General features: G+C 46.7%; 1 protein-coding gene across 1 annotated transcript; it reads left to right on the forward strand.

Moving 5' to 3' along the window:
* Positions 1-9,359: 9,359 nt before the first annotated feature.
* On the forward strand, positions 9,360-10,775 carry LOC148538584 (paraneoplastic antigen Ma1 homolog). Its single transcript, XM_088453227.1, has one exon. It carries the CDS (start codon positions 9,360-9,362, stop codon positions 10,773-10,775), a length of 1,416 nt encoding a protein of 471 aa, XP_088309353.1.
* The last annotated feature ends 2,999 nt before the right edge of the window (positions 10,776-13,774 follow it).

The following is a 13,774-nucleotide window of genomic DNA, read 5'->3' on the forward strand; positions in this document are numbered from 1 at the left end:
CAGCTCACCTCCTCGCTAATGCATTCCTCTACCCTGGCTAGCTTATAGGCTTGGGCAATTAGTGACTAAGGGCCTGATTCAGAGGCGCTAGCTATTTTGGAATTTTTTTTTCCTGTCCGCTCGCAAAGCTGTGGGTGCCCACCCACAGCTAGTGCGAGGGGGCAGGAGATGGTCATGATTATCGCAACCATCAGGCTTGCGATGAGACCCTGTGGTAGGGTCTCAGGTCTCGCAAGCCCGAGTGGACTTCCTGCTCTAATAGAGCAGGTAGTCCACTAATGACATCACTCGTGATGTCAGTAGGGCCGCCCACAAACGGCAGGCGTTCCTTCGGGAATGCCTCCATTTGTTCAGCCACCCCCCCTCCCCGCCTACAAAATGGGGCGAGCTGTCGATCAACATCGATAGCTGCCCCATTTTGTTGTGAGCCCCGGAGCAAGTGATTTCTCACTCGCTACGAGGCTTGCGCACGCCGCGCGTGCGCACTGGCCTACCATCGACCCACTTGTGAGCGCTATACGCTTGCGAGCGTGTCTGAATCAGCCCCTAAGGCTGAGGGAACATTACATCAGCTTGCTGTGTTTTGCTGAGGGCTTTTAAAAGAAGGCTTTTTATTTCATTCAAACTCGGCTTTGTGCCGTGGGGTGATGTTTATTTCATTAGTCAAGCAATACTTTCTGCTAGTAGTCTTTTTTTAGAAGATGGCAAAGTGATGTCCTTTGTGGACTAATCAGAAATCACATCAAAATGTGAATTGCGCAATAAATTGCTAATAATTGTTGTTATCTTACCATATGGTCACTAAGACCTACATAAAACTTAAATATTGTTAATATATTTATAATCTAGTAACAATGGGCCTGATTCAGAAACGAATGCTATATGATCGCAGCTGTGATTTCGTATGCATCGCAGCTGCGAAAATAGGCTAATGATTGCAAAGCTCACCCGGTGGGCATAAAGACGCCCACTGTTGACTTCTCATAGGCGTTCAAATGCGTAAATATCAGTAACATCGACGCACATCAAGCAGCCGTCTCTGACCTCCCGCAGCCTTGGGAGCTCTACTGACACGCAGAGCTGCATATGCAATCGCTGTAGCTAATTTATGCATGCCCATGAAACGGCGATCAAACGGACAGACGCCTGCATTTTTTAGACCACCACCCGTCACCACCCCCAAATGCTGACAGCCTGTCACTAAAACTCTGCGATGGATTGTTATGTGCGTCCGCAGTCGCAATACAATCGCTGCGCATGCGCAGTGCATCTTATATTCATGGGCAATGGTAAACAATCGCTTGATCTGCGTGCGTAATCGGCTTTGCGTCCAGCTCTGAATCAGGCCCTATGTCTGTAACAACTGTGAAATCTGATGTCATCACTTTGATTTTCAATAGGAAAATGTATGTAATATAAATGCATAACACTTCCAAACAGTAAATTTTATATCTTACGACTCACTGATAAATTAGCTCCTGATTTAAGAGAATGTTATTAGTTTGCTTTGAAGGATTAGAAGATTAAAGTATTGCATTAATAACATTAGTAACAGCTTCAGCAGATAAAAGACAAGCGGCCAATTGTTGTATCACCACTCCCTATCATTCAAATGTTTTTGTTTTTGTAGCTACAGCTGAGTCAACAAATAGGGAAAAAAAACACAGGTTGTGATGGGGAAGTTTTCAATTTACAAATTAAGTCACCCATTTGTTTTATTATTCCCTTTTGTTAATTTAACTTAATCCTAAACCTAGGAATAAACACACTGACACATGTATGGAATTAAAAGAGGTCACAGCCAGAATTTATTGATCAAATTGAAATTTTAGAATACGTGGCAAGAAGAAAGCAGTGCTCCAAGGCCACAGCCCGATGGATACCAATACTAAATAATAGGGGCGGATCCCCGCCCTGCGCAGACTGACCTGGGGCAGTACCATCCTCCCCTAATTGGCACAGCATTGGCCCCTCCCTTGGAACAAAGACCATGTCCCCCCTTTAGGCGGTGACAAACTGGCCGCTCTCAAAGGAAAGATGCTACCACAGGCACTCCTGCGCTAATAATAGGCCGCCCGTGAGCACTGCTTCCCGCCAAAGCCCGGTTCGCAGAACCAGGCCCGCCACCAAACTGTGACCTTCCTGAAAATAAAGGGAAACTACAGAGGTCCCTGATCAACCACACTAGCCCCGCGCCCAGGAGTTTAGCCCCATTGGGTCTATGAAAGCTCTCCGCCCTGTAACGTAAAAAACGTGGGTATTGCATGACGCGTCCGCCAACGCTAAATGACAAGTGTGCAATGACCATATCCGCTCAATACCCATGCATGCGCCCAAATCATTGCCTCCCAAGTGGGGCCCCAAACGTCTCGTCTGCTGCCCATAGGGCATCTAGCAGGCGCTTCCAATGCATTTCTCGTAATCCTAACAATTGCAACTTACCCACTCACAACAAAAAATTGGACCTGCAAAGCCAAGGGGTGCTGGCTAGCCCAGTAAAAAATAGGAATTTACCCACACCCGACAATTAGCATTCCCGGACAAACCTGTCCGAGAGTTCACGTAGACATAAATTGGCATTTATACAGACAGATATTGGAATTTAATACAGACAGAAATTGGTATGTAATAATAACAACAACAATTTAACCCCAAGGAAAGGGAAACAAAATAGTTGGGTGACCCATCTGAAGATGAAGAACAGCAAAACCTCTTTGAGGGCAAAAGCTGAAAATCCTTTCAGAATCCCTAGCGGCAGTAGGCATAAGGCCCCTAGGTTTCCCAACAAACTCGCAAGGAGCGCAACTACCTAGTGCAACTTATACTCCTTTAAATACGACCTCACCACCCTAACTGTTTTTAATAAGTCGACTGAAACACCTATCCCCGCTGCGCAAGCTGCTGCCCCTAACTAAATTAATGAGTCCTGCAAAGCTCCGTAGCTATACCTAAAGCAATAAGATAATTCTGAAACACCCTCATAAACTGCCACCTGGACAAAGGGGGTTAGATTAGCAAGGATAAACCAGTGCCCGCCACCTGGAGGGCGAACATTATTAAAGCACCCTGCCTGAGCAACTGGACAAATTCACGAGATATGCAAGCGCCTGAATAGAAATGCAACGCCCCCTGGCCAGCTAATTTGTCTTAAACCTATGTAATTAGCATAAGATCAATACCTGCTTAATAACCACCTTATTAAACCTTAAACCTGCTAGCGCATAAAGCTTATTAGCAGCAACTAGCTTGCCCATGCTTAGTATAATGTAATTGGCCAGATCCGCCCACGGCGTGCCTGGAAAAATTTAGAGATACTTGATAATGCTGAAGACAAACTGCCTTGGAATGACCCCTTTCGTGGCATGCCCCAGACAAACTCTGCTATATAATCATCAATCGACCTACCTCACCCGCTCTTGGAAGCTAAGACCCTGCCCATCGTACCAAACCGCCGTGTAGGTCTTTAATGTACTAGGCGTCAATGACTTCAGTGTGAGGTCCTTGATGCCAGCCCAATGAAATGCCGGGCATGGAAAGGGAAGGTTAAACCATTTAAACAGGAGGCACGATAAAATGAACCTGTCCCACTGAAAAAGATTTTAGGCGTCCGCCATACCGTTTGCAGCGCCTGAAACCTGCCATGCCCTAAATTCAATATTCCTTACCCACTTAGCAGTGTAAAATACATCAACAACCATAAGGCCGGATCTAAGTCCGTCCCTGATTAGCACCGACCTACACCACGCTTAAGTTATCCAAAAGGGAATTCGCCTATTGCAAATCTTGCTCTCCTACAGCTACCTACCATTGGGAACACTCTCTAAAAGAAGGATGTTCTTGTTTAGGCCCTGAAACCCATAAGTAACCGGCCCGGGCTCCATGCACCACACCCTTACAAAATGCACCAAAACTTAAGGAACCGGACACATCTGTAAACAGTTGAAGTTCGAATTGGCTACAGATGCCGGAGGCCATATCTTTACGCCATTGAATTCGCACATAAACAACCAACCAAAAACGCAGAACCTCAGCTCCAAAGAGATGCAGAATGAGGTTATGAGGCTTCCTAATCCCCGCTGAGGTTCCTCCTAGCCATCTGCTGAAAAAAAAAAAACAACTCCTAGGTATGACTCTAAACGCGAAACTGAGGGGACCCAATAGCGATTGCAACTACATTAACTAAATCTTCTTTACCGAAATGAACGCTTCTAGCAACTCCCCCAAAATGCCACGCCCTCTCCATAGACAAGTGGCATAACCCTATCAAGGTATCGGGTTCTACATCCAAGTAATATATGCGCATAAGTAGACCTTACTAACGACGAACAAGGCCGGCAAGCAAAAAAGTAACTAAACCCTCGAAAAGTATACGAAATGAAACAGCCCATCGACAGACATCAGTCTACGTAATAGAGCTCTACTACTTTAATTCCCACACATCTAAAGGACTCGGGGTGAATGGGCAACAGCCGTAAAGCGGATTCTATATCCGCCTTAGCTAGTAGAGCCCTCCCCCCGAAACCTTGTACTATCTCCAGGGCGTTTTTTTTTTTTTTTTATAAACAAATTGGCAAACGACACGACAATCTGATGGGCATCATGCATGGGAGCCCAACCCTTCTATCTGGGCAAGAGAGATGCTGTATCAACCCAAATCTACTCGGTTCCCTCTACGGTGCCGCCTTAAAGGCGGTGCACCTAAACTTTCAGAAAAGGGGGGGATGCAAAAAGGTGGCCGCACATGCGCCCTAACCTGGCTTCCGCCTCCACCGTACACCTAACGACTTCCAGATGGACATGCGCTGATTTCAGAATCTTCCTAGAAAACCCAGATATCGCCCATGTCAAAGGTAAACACCAACCCACGCCAAAACCTTGCCCCCTCAAAAAAAAGGCTGCTTCCTCCCCAAGGGGATAACGACCCAACCAACTCCTCAAAACCCCCAAATTACTCAGAAACGGCGCTTCATTGAACACCTCCGCGATGCTCGTTGCCCTATTCTCCTCAACCTGTTCCTGCGCCGCAGACCCCCTGCACATCTTGGCTGGGTGACCACTCCTGCAGAGCATGCAGATATGCCAATATCCACAGCCTGCCCCTCATGATGCTGCGTGTTATTACACGCACAGCACGGCATGCAACTGATGCCCGCAGATCCAGGGCGGATCAGAAAAGGCTGCTTCAGACCAGCCGAGGAATCTGCAGGCGCGTTAGGCAGTTGATTGACTGCAAGCCAAACCTCGACGTCCTTGAAACCGAATTAAAATACTGCCACCCCCTCCTGCTGTGTCCTAAATGCGTCGTATTGCCGCCAAGCAGTACCTTTAGCTGACTAGTTTAAGCCGTGTACCATGTGCATGTATTTTAGCACATTCATAATACTCCCCAGGCCTGGATTTAAGGGGCGTGCCGCAAAAACATATACACGCGCCACCGAATTCTGGTAAGAACGACATGTCGCCTCCGCAACTACCCCAGCTGACTAAGTCCGATCCAAAGACCTACTTGCGTAATCCGCAACCGCAAACATATGCACAAATTTACTCTTCTTGATCTGCTCCCTAAATTTAGAACTTAAACCCTTAAGGATAGCCATATTCGCGCAGTGAACCTAATCTCCCGATGCATCCGGCACCTTAGTTGCCGACACTGTGTTAGACCTCTTATGGCTCCCCCGCTTTGCCTTAATTTTTATTTATTTATTATTATTTATTTATTTATTTTATTTATTTATTTTTTTGCGCAAAGTAATGCTTGAGATTGCGCGGCCTATCAGATGAACTCGAAGAATCGCTAGAATCAGTGGAAGATAAATGTGCGCTGCGAAATGTAGAAAAACCATGCTCACCAGAAATTGCCGCCGAAGGACCAGACATTTCCTCCTGAGCGTTCGCCAACTGTCCCTCGCTGCATGGTGCGCCCACCACGATTTGACTCGCTGATACCACTGCATCATCCATCTGCTGGACCTCGATAACGTGACTGGAAAGATCAGAAACTCCTACCTGGGGGCTTGAAACAGTAACTGGTGAATTGGACCGCACAGCAACTGTGCCTGCGGAATGGGGGACAGGGGGGGCAATGGGTGGCAGTGGGGGGCGTGGGCAGATTGCGGGGAAGGCAGGGGGGACAGAAGGGGGGGTTGCAGCATATGTGTAGTTTGGGAATATGTAGGTGCGGGGGCATGAGGCAGGGAAAAGGGGTGAAAAAACCTGATAGGAAGGTGCAAAAACCTTGTAAAAGGGGGTTAGGGTCTGGAGTTGCAGCAGGGGGTACACGGTACACGTTGGTACACGGAAGGGGCAGGATGGTAAGGGGCAGTATATTTCAAGGGCATTCTGCGTGTAGTGTGGTGGTGTATAAATATGGGGACCTGTCCTACTGCTGAGCCAGAAACGGGGCGAAGGGGTATAACTCCCGCCCCTGGGTGCCGGCAAACAACAGGGGAAAGATTGCTGGGTGGGGCACCTGGGGCCTTGGAAAACCCTGTTACTAAAGAACAGCGGGGAGTGCTGGGGGGGGCCCTGCTCCTGGAGCAGAGGGGGCAGATGAAGGGGGGAACAGGACCAAGCAGGGCTCCCTGCGTAGGCCGAAAATATATAAAATGGCTGCCGTGACCCTTTGGCCGGGGCCAACCGCCGGCGCAGGGAGTGGGCTGGCCATGATCTGCGGTGCTGGGACGGGGGGCTGTGGCCACCTGAGCTACTTGCGGCGCTGCCAGAGAGCCAGACGGCCATGATCTGGGCCATGTGCGGGAGCGCAGACAGGCGCGTGGTCGCGGCCTATAGCAGGGCGCGCCCCGCTAAGAGGAAGCCACTGTGGTGAGAGGCGGCGGGGGGGAGGGCGTTGGCTGAACGGCGGGGCCTGGGAGTAACTGAGGGGGGTACTGGAAGGGGACGAGGGGGCCGCAGGGCGAGAGGCCTGGGAGCTTCCATAAGGCGGCGGGCGGGCGGGAGGTGGGGGGCGGCTGAACGGCTGGGCATGGCTGAGAAGATACTGGCAGGGGACAGGGGATGGATGAACACAAAAGCAGGGGAGGGAGGAGGAAAATGTGGAACAGAGTCTAAAAGGAAGCAAAATAGATAAACGATAAAAGAAATACTGACAGGAGCTTGAGAGGGTGTAAGAAAAGGGTAGATAAATGAGGTGTAAAATGCAGATGGGCAAGGGAAAGACAGGCAGATTAAATATAATATATAAATGACACTTAGCCAGCCTGGTTGAATAAACTGGAAAGAGGAAGATGGCTCCCTTCCCCAGACTATTTATATGGGACCTCTAAGCCCTCCCAGAAATCCTACCATAGGCTTATACTCCTCAAATGACCAATAACTAACCGCACCCCCTCCAGCTTTTAACCCTTAACTTACCTAACAAAATTACATATCAAACAGGGTGCTTATCTATCCTCAAACTTATTCAAGTATTCGGATGCATTTGTTTTAATTGTCATCATCCTGGAAATTGCATAGGAAATCCATGGAAATAGTATAGGCAGGCTTGGTTAACGTGACCTGTGCTTTATATAGTATGGAGGGAATTATTTTGTGGCTGATCCAATATTTATTTATTTGTAACACTATGTATAAAATATAGGGACTGCTATAAGTTATAACTAACTGTAAGTTCAATACGTATATGTACACTAATAATTTACATATATTTATCTGGTAAAATTCTCTGTCTTAAAGAAAATAAATAAAAAGAATAAGACAAATATATATCTATGTTTAATATGCTATTTAATTTATTTACAGTGTTCATTGGTTATGTATATTGTTGTCATAATGTGACTGGAATAGCATGGGAGGGAGAGATATGCTGCAGGAGATGTGCTGCAGGAGTAGAGGAACACATGGCCTGGACAGCTGTGTGGGGGAGGAAGGTTCTAGTAGCCCTCGAGCCTTGTTAACTGTCAATTAGCACTGTAAGGGCTCGTGCTGTAGGCGGGAAATGAGGGACACGAGCTCCTCTCTGGCTGTCTCGTGCCTCTGTGATAGGGGTATAAAAGGGAGAGCTGTCACAGCACCAGGAGCTTTAGCAGTTCGCTCCCTCAGAGCTCACCCCTCAGTGCAGGTGCTGCAGCTATAATCACACAGCTATAATCAGCAGCAGCCGTGCACAGGGAGTGTGTGGCTGGAGTGGGAGTCCGGGTCTCACCTTATTAGGTGGCCAGTGTGTGTGACAGCAGCGTCGGGTGGTCAGCTGTGCAGGATCCCGCCAGCCTCGGAGGAGCAGTGCAGTAGGAAGCCAGCAGTGACAGGCTAAGCTCCGCCCAGTTTCCCACTGACCACCAATCACAGCATCACAGTGATGAGTTGGGGGAGTGTACAAACTCAGCAGCAGCAGCAGCAGAAGGGAGTGTCCCCCTCAGCCAATCACAAAGCTGCCTCATCGAGTGGTGAGAGTGAATATTAATGACACCAGCACCACATATACAGAACACAGGAGACAGGGGCTGAGATAGTGCAGGAGAGAACACTAAGGCTTATAGCTACATAATAGCTACCATATAACTGCCTGCTTGTGCTAGTAATCCAGAGCTTGGTGACTACACCAAACGTTACTGTTACACTGCCCCTCCATATAGCCCTGGACTGTAAAATTCATATCTGGACTAAGAGCGCCATCTAGTGACCAAAAGTGGTATAACATCTAACTAACTTTTAATGAACATATCTTACAAAGGAATATAGCTAAAGAACTGAAAAAAGGCTACGGGAAGGATACAAAGTTTCACTAAGTCCGTGACTTTAATGTTCAGGCTCGGCTCATGAAATAAACTGAAATATTACCTGCACGGAGGCTTCATCTAACTCAATAGATATATATGCATATATATACCCAGTATAAAATATCTACATACAGCATATGAACACTGATGAAAGACTATTCAATATCGTAGTTATATGAGCTCATATACAATATACATGTTTGTTACCATTGTAGATGGATAGATTGTTATTGTTGTATTTTCTTTTACTCTTTGTATAAATTCCTATATGAATTATACTGAAGATCGAAGAAGGAAATAGACTAGTATCATATGAGATACACTCAGAGGTTTGTGTAAGTGGTACAATACGTTTAAATTATATATGTTCACCGTACATTTGGAGGTAGTAAGATATTACTGATATTGGTGGGTTTTCCCAAGTAGGCCCATAACTACTACCAATACTTGGGTGGAGGCACTGATATTAGGGTACACCACCAGTATAAAAATTAAAGGTGTATATATATTAGGCACCAAGGTAATTAGTAACCCATATTCCCTTTATAGAGGTAGAGGGGGGTTACATTTGGAGGCACCGCTGTAGATCGAACTATACATCCAGGTGATTAGACACTAGAAAACATGGCTCAAGTTTCTTGTAAGGAAGCCTATGAGTGGTGTGTAAGAAAGGGATCTATTCCAGAGAGGAGCTTTGTATTACATGGGGACCTCACGAACACCACTGATGGGGCTATTATGACAGAGTTGCTCTTTCTTTATGGAGTAAAACACCCTAAAATTATTGATAAACAAAAGAGGGAAAATGGAGAGCTATGTGCAGTGCTCATTACAACTGACAGGGAGTTAGACTCTCTATTGATTCCAAAAGTGGTAGCAGTAAGGGCCAATCCAGCACGCAGGTGGACAATTGTATGGCCTACTAAGGACCTTAGTGAGGAAGCGGCTGAATCTTTGAATGTAGATGACCAGTCCCAGACCAGTGGAGCTCCCTCCGCGGCCATGGGTATGGATGATCATTCTCAAGGGGTTGAGGAGAAGTTGGGCAGTCAATTAGAGGTCATAGCTGAAAAAGTAGTACACCAATTAGAACGCTGGCACTATGAGGGCAGCTACAGGAGATTGAGAATTTTCTCTGGAATGACTCCTGTCCCTACTGGTGAGGAACCTTATGATGCCTGGAAGGAGGCGGCTATTCAACAATCAGAGGAATGGCATTGCCCCGATCACATAAAAAAACAACAAATTGTCGAGAGTTTGCGTGGGCCAGCTATGGGAATCATTAGGGCCACTAGGAAAAGTAACCCTGATGCTACTGTAGCCGACTACTTCCAGGCATTGGAATATGCTTATGGGACCTTAGAAGATGTAGGTGACCTGGTCGCTAGATTTAATCACACTTGCCAGGAGCAAGGGGAAAAGTTGTCCCAATATGTATATAGATTGGATAAATTGATTCATCAGATTGTGGAGAAGGGAGGCTTAGCCAAAGAGGATATAGACAGTAGTAGGTTGAACCAAGTAATTCGGGGAGCCTTAACCTCTGACCCTGTAGCTCAGCGTTTGAGGTGTACTGCTGCCTTATTGGGAAGTCTTACTCTTACTGAGTTAATTAAGGAAATTACCAATGAGGAAGCTCTGATAGCTAATCGAGAGAAACTTCAACATAAAAAAGTTAAAGTGGTGGTTCCCTCCCCTGAAACAATTACCCCACATGAAGACCGTTTAGTTAAATTAATGGAAGAGCAAAACAAAAAAATGGATCAGCTCATTCCATTGTATCCAAAACCTGTACCTGCCATGAGAGTCCCCTTTAATATGAATAGGGGATTTAGCAGCGGAAGGGGAAATTTCAGGAGGGGTGGAAGTGTGACTGCCCGAGGGTGTTTTAGGTGTGGACAACCAGGCCATAGAGCTGTGGAGTGTACCTTGGGTTGGGATCATAGCCAATTGGGACCTGTGATACCCCATTTCAATTCTTCGAATCAGGGAAACGATGGCGGGAGACTTGCGGACCCCTCGCAGTCTCCCAGACAATAGATGTAGATTCAATGGGGAGTGCCCAGTGGAGTAGTTCTATACCGGATGGCATGTTGGGGCCTGCTCCACGGGTAGTTGCGCGACTGAATGGACATCCATGCACTGTATTGTTAGATAGTGGGTCCCAGGTGTCCATTATTTTTGAGCAGTGGTATAGACAACATCTCTCTGATGTTCCAATTCACCCCTTGGAAGGACTCGTAATCTGGGGATTAAGTGAAAATCAATATCCCTATCTGGGTTATGTGGTGGTGAACATTGAGTTTCCCAAGGAATTCCTGGGGGTAGCAGAACAATTACCAATGATCGCTCTGGTATGCCCGGAATCTTCAGGTGAAAAGGATGCAGTACCTGTAATAATTGGGACCAATGCTCATCTCTTCAAGATACTTAGTAGGTGGTGTTTACAGATGACTCAGGAGGCCCAGGTTAGAAGCATGTTGACTCATAATATCGATACTTCCATGGATGTCTGCCAGCATAAGGAGTCCTCCTTGGCTGCCAGACTATCTATGGAGGAGTTGATGGTGAGTTTTCAGGGTAGCAACATTGGGTTGGATGCACGCAGCACTTTATGCTCAGAATTGCTAAAAAGGTCACAGGTATTCTCTCTCGGGGAATGGGACTTGGGAAAGGCTGAAGGAGTGGAACATCATATTTAACTCACTGATGAAACACCCTTTCGAGAGAGGTCACGGAGACTGGCTCCGGCCGATTTTGAGGACGTACGGCAACATTTGCAGACTTTGTTGGAGAGCAAGGTCATTAAACATTCTGAGAGTCCTTATGCTTCCCCTATCGTAGTCGCTCGAAAAAAAAATGGCAAGATCCGTATGTGTATTGATTATAGGACACTGAACCAACGTACAGTGCCCGATCAGTACGCTGTGCCCCGGATAGAGGAAGCATTGGATTGTCTAAAGGGGAGTCAATGGTTCTCCATTTTAGACTTGAGAAGTGGGTACTATCAAATCCCTATGAGTCCCAAGGACCAAGAGAAAACTGCCTTCATATGTCCTCTGGGGTTTTTCGAATTTTTACAGATGCCCCAGGGTATAAAAGGTGCCCCGGCAACTTTCCAGCGCACCATGGAGCAGACGGTGGGTGATATGAACTACCGTGAGGTACTAGTGTACCTGGATGATATCATTGTTTTTGGATCCTCATTGGAGGAGCACAACCACCGTCTGCTCAAGGTACTGGATAGGTTGTTAAAGAGAGGACTTAAGCTCTCCCTGGACAAATGTAGATTCTGTCAGCCCTCTGTCACTTACCTTGGACATGTAGTGAGTCGACATGGAATCTCCACTGATCCAGCAAAAGTGGAGGCAGTGAACCAGTGGCCTCGGCCTACAAATCTCAGGGAATTAAGATCGTTCCTTGGGTTTTGTGGGTACTACCGTCGATTTGTACCCTACTATTCCTCCATATGTCACCCCCTAACTGCATTAACTAGAGGGTATCCACCAGCTGGTAGAAATGCTTCTGCTAAGGCTCATAAAAAGGAGGCATACTTCAAACCATCTGAGGAGTTTGGGGACCGATGGACCCCTGCATGTGAAGAGGCTTTTCTTAAACTAAAATGGAGTCTTACCAATGCTCCTGTATTGGCATATGCTGATCCAGCACAGCCATATACCTTACATGTGGACGCCTCATTTGATGGGATGGGGGCTGTGTTATACCAGCAACATGGGGGAAAATTACGGCCGGTATCCTATATTAGCCGAGGATTATCCCACAGTGAGAGGAGATATCCTGTGCATAAATTGGAATATTTGGCATTAACGTGGGCAGTGGCTGATCGATTTCATGACTATCTCTATGGGGCCAACTTTGAGGTGTTTACGGACAACAACCCTCTGACCTATGTGCAAACTACGGCAAAATTAGATGCAACTGGGCACAGGTGGTTAGCCGCTTTGAGTGTGTATGATTTCACCATTAAGTATCGCCCAGGTATCAATAATATTGATGCCAACGCATTATCTAGAATACCCAGAAAAGAAAGTGAACCTGAAAGCTCAGAGTGGATTGAAGTCCCTGCAACCACCATCAAAGGGTTATGTTTTACCATACAGGGAGTTCAAGCACAGGGTATGGAATGCATCAGTGCACTAGGAGCTTCTGACAAGGCTCTTCCCCTGGCCTATTGTTGGCTAAGTCAATTAGAGCTAGATGGGTACCTAAATTAAGCAAACAGCAAATTGGACTGGATCAAAGGAGTGACTATGATATTTCCCCTGTGTTGTCCTATCTTGAATATGGTCCTGATGGTTGTGATGTGACCTCATTGTCTCATCCCTCTAAATTATTGTTGCGGCAGATGAAGCAGTTGGTATTGAGGGCTGGGATACTGTATCGTAAGATTGTTAAATCAACTGGAAAGATTAAATTCCAGCTTATAACCCCACAGTCCTATAGACCCACAGTTTTTACGGCACTGCATGACCAGCATGGTCACCTTGGGGTAGACAAGACCATGGGGTTAATAACTGACAGATTCTATTGGCCACTGATGGAGAAGGACATTGAGCATTATTGTAAAACATGTGGCAATTGCATTTTAAGAAAAACTCTACCCACTAGGTCGGCTCCCCTGGTAAATTTAACCAGCAATGGTCCAATGGATTTAGTCTGCACTGACTATCTGTCATTGGAAACCTCACCAGGGAAGGAATGTAATATTTTGGTAGTGACAGATCATTTCACTCGTTACGCCCAGGCCTATGTTACCCTTGACCAAAAGGCCGTGACCGTAGCTAGGACATTATGGGAACGATTCTTTGTCCATTATGGGTTACCCGCCAGATTGCATTCCGACCAGGGGCGGGACTTTGAGGGAAAAATTATTAGAGAGCTCTGTCTGTGTTGCGGGATTAAGAAATCCCGGACCACCCCTTACCATCCCCAAGGGAATCCACAGCCAGAGCGGTTTAACCGTACCCTGCTCAACATGATGGGCACCTTGGACCCCAAGTGCAGAACATACTGGAGTA

The sequence above is a fragment of the Taudactylus pleione genome, unplaced genomic scaffold (assembly GCF_031769625.1).
Source record: "Taudactylus pleione unplaced genomic scaffold, aTauple2 ptg000039l, whole genome shotgun sequence".
Taxonomy (NCBI): Eukaryota; Metazoa; Chordata; class Amphibia; order Anura; family Myobatrachidae; genus Taudactylus; species Taudactylus pleione.

What these genes read in the sequence shown, in the direction of transcription:
- LOC148538584 (XM_088453227.1), top strand. Translation starts at nt 9,360, where the DNA reads ATGGCTCAAGTTTCTTGTAAGGAAGCCTATGAGTGGTGTGTAAGAAAG.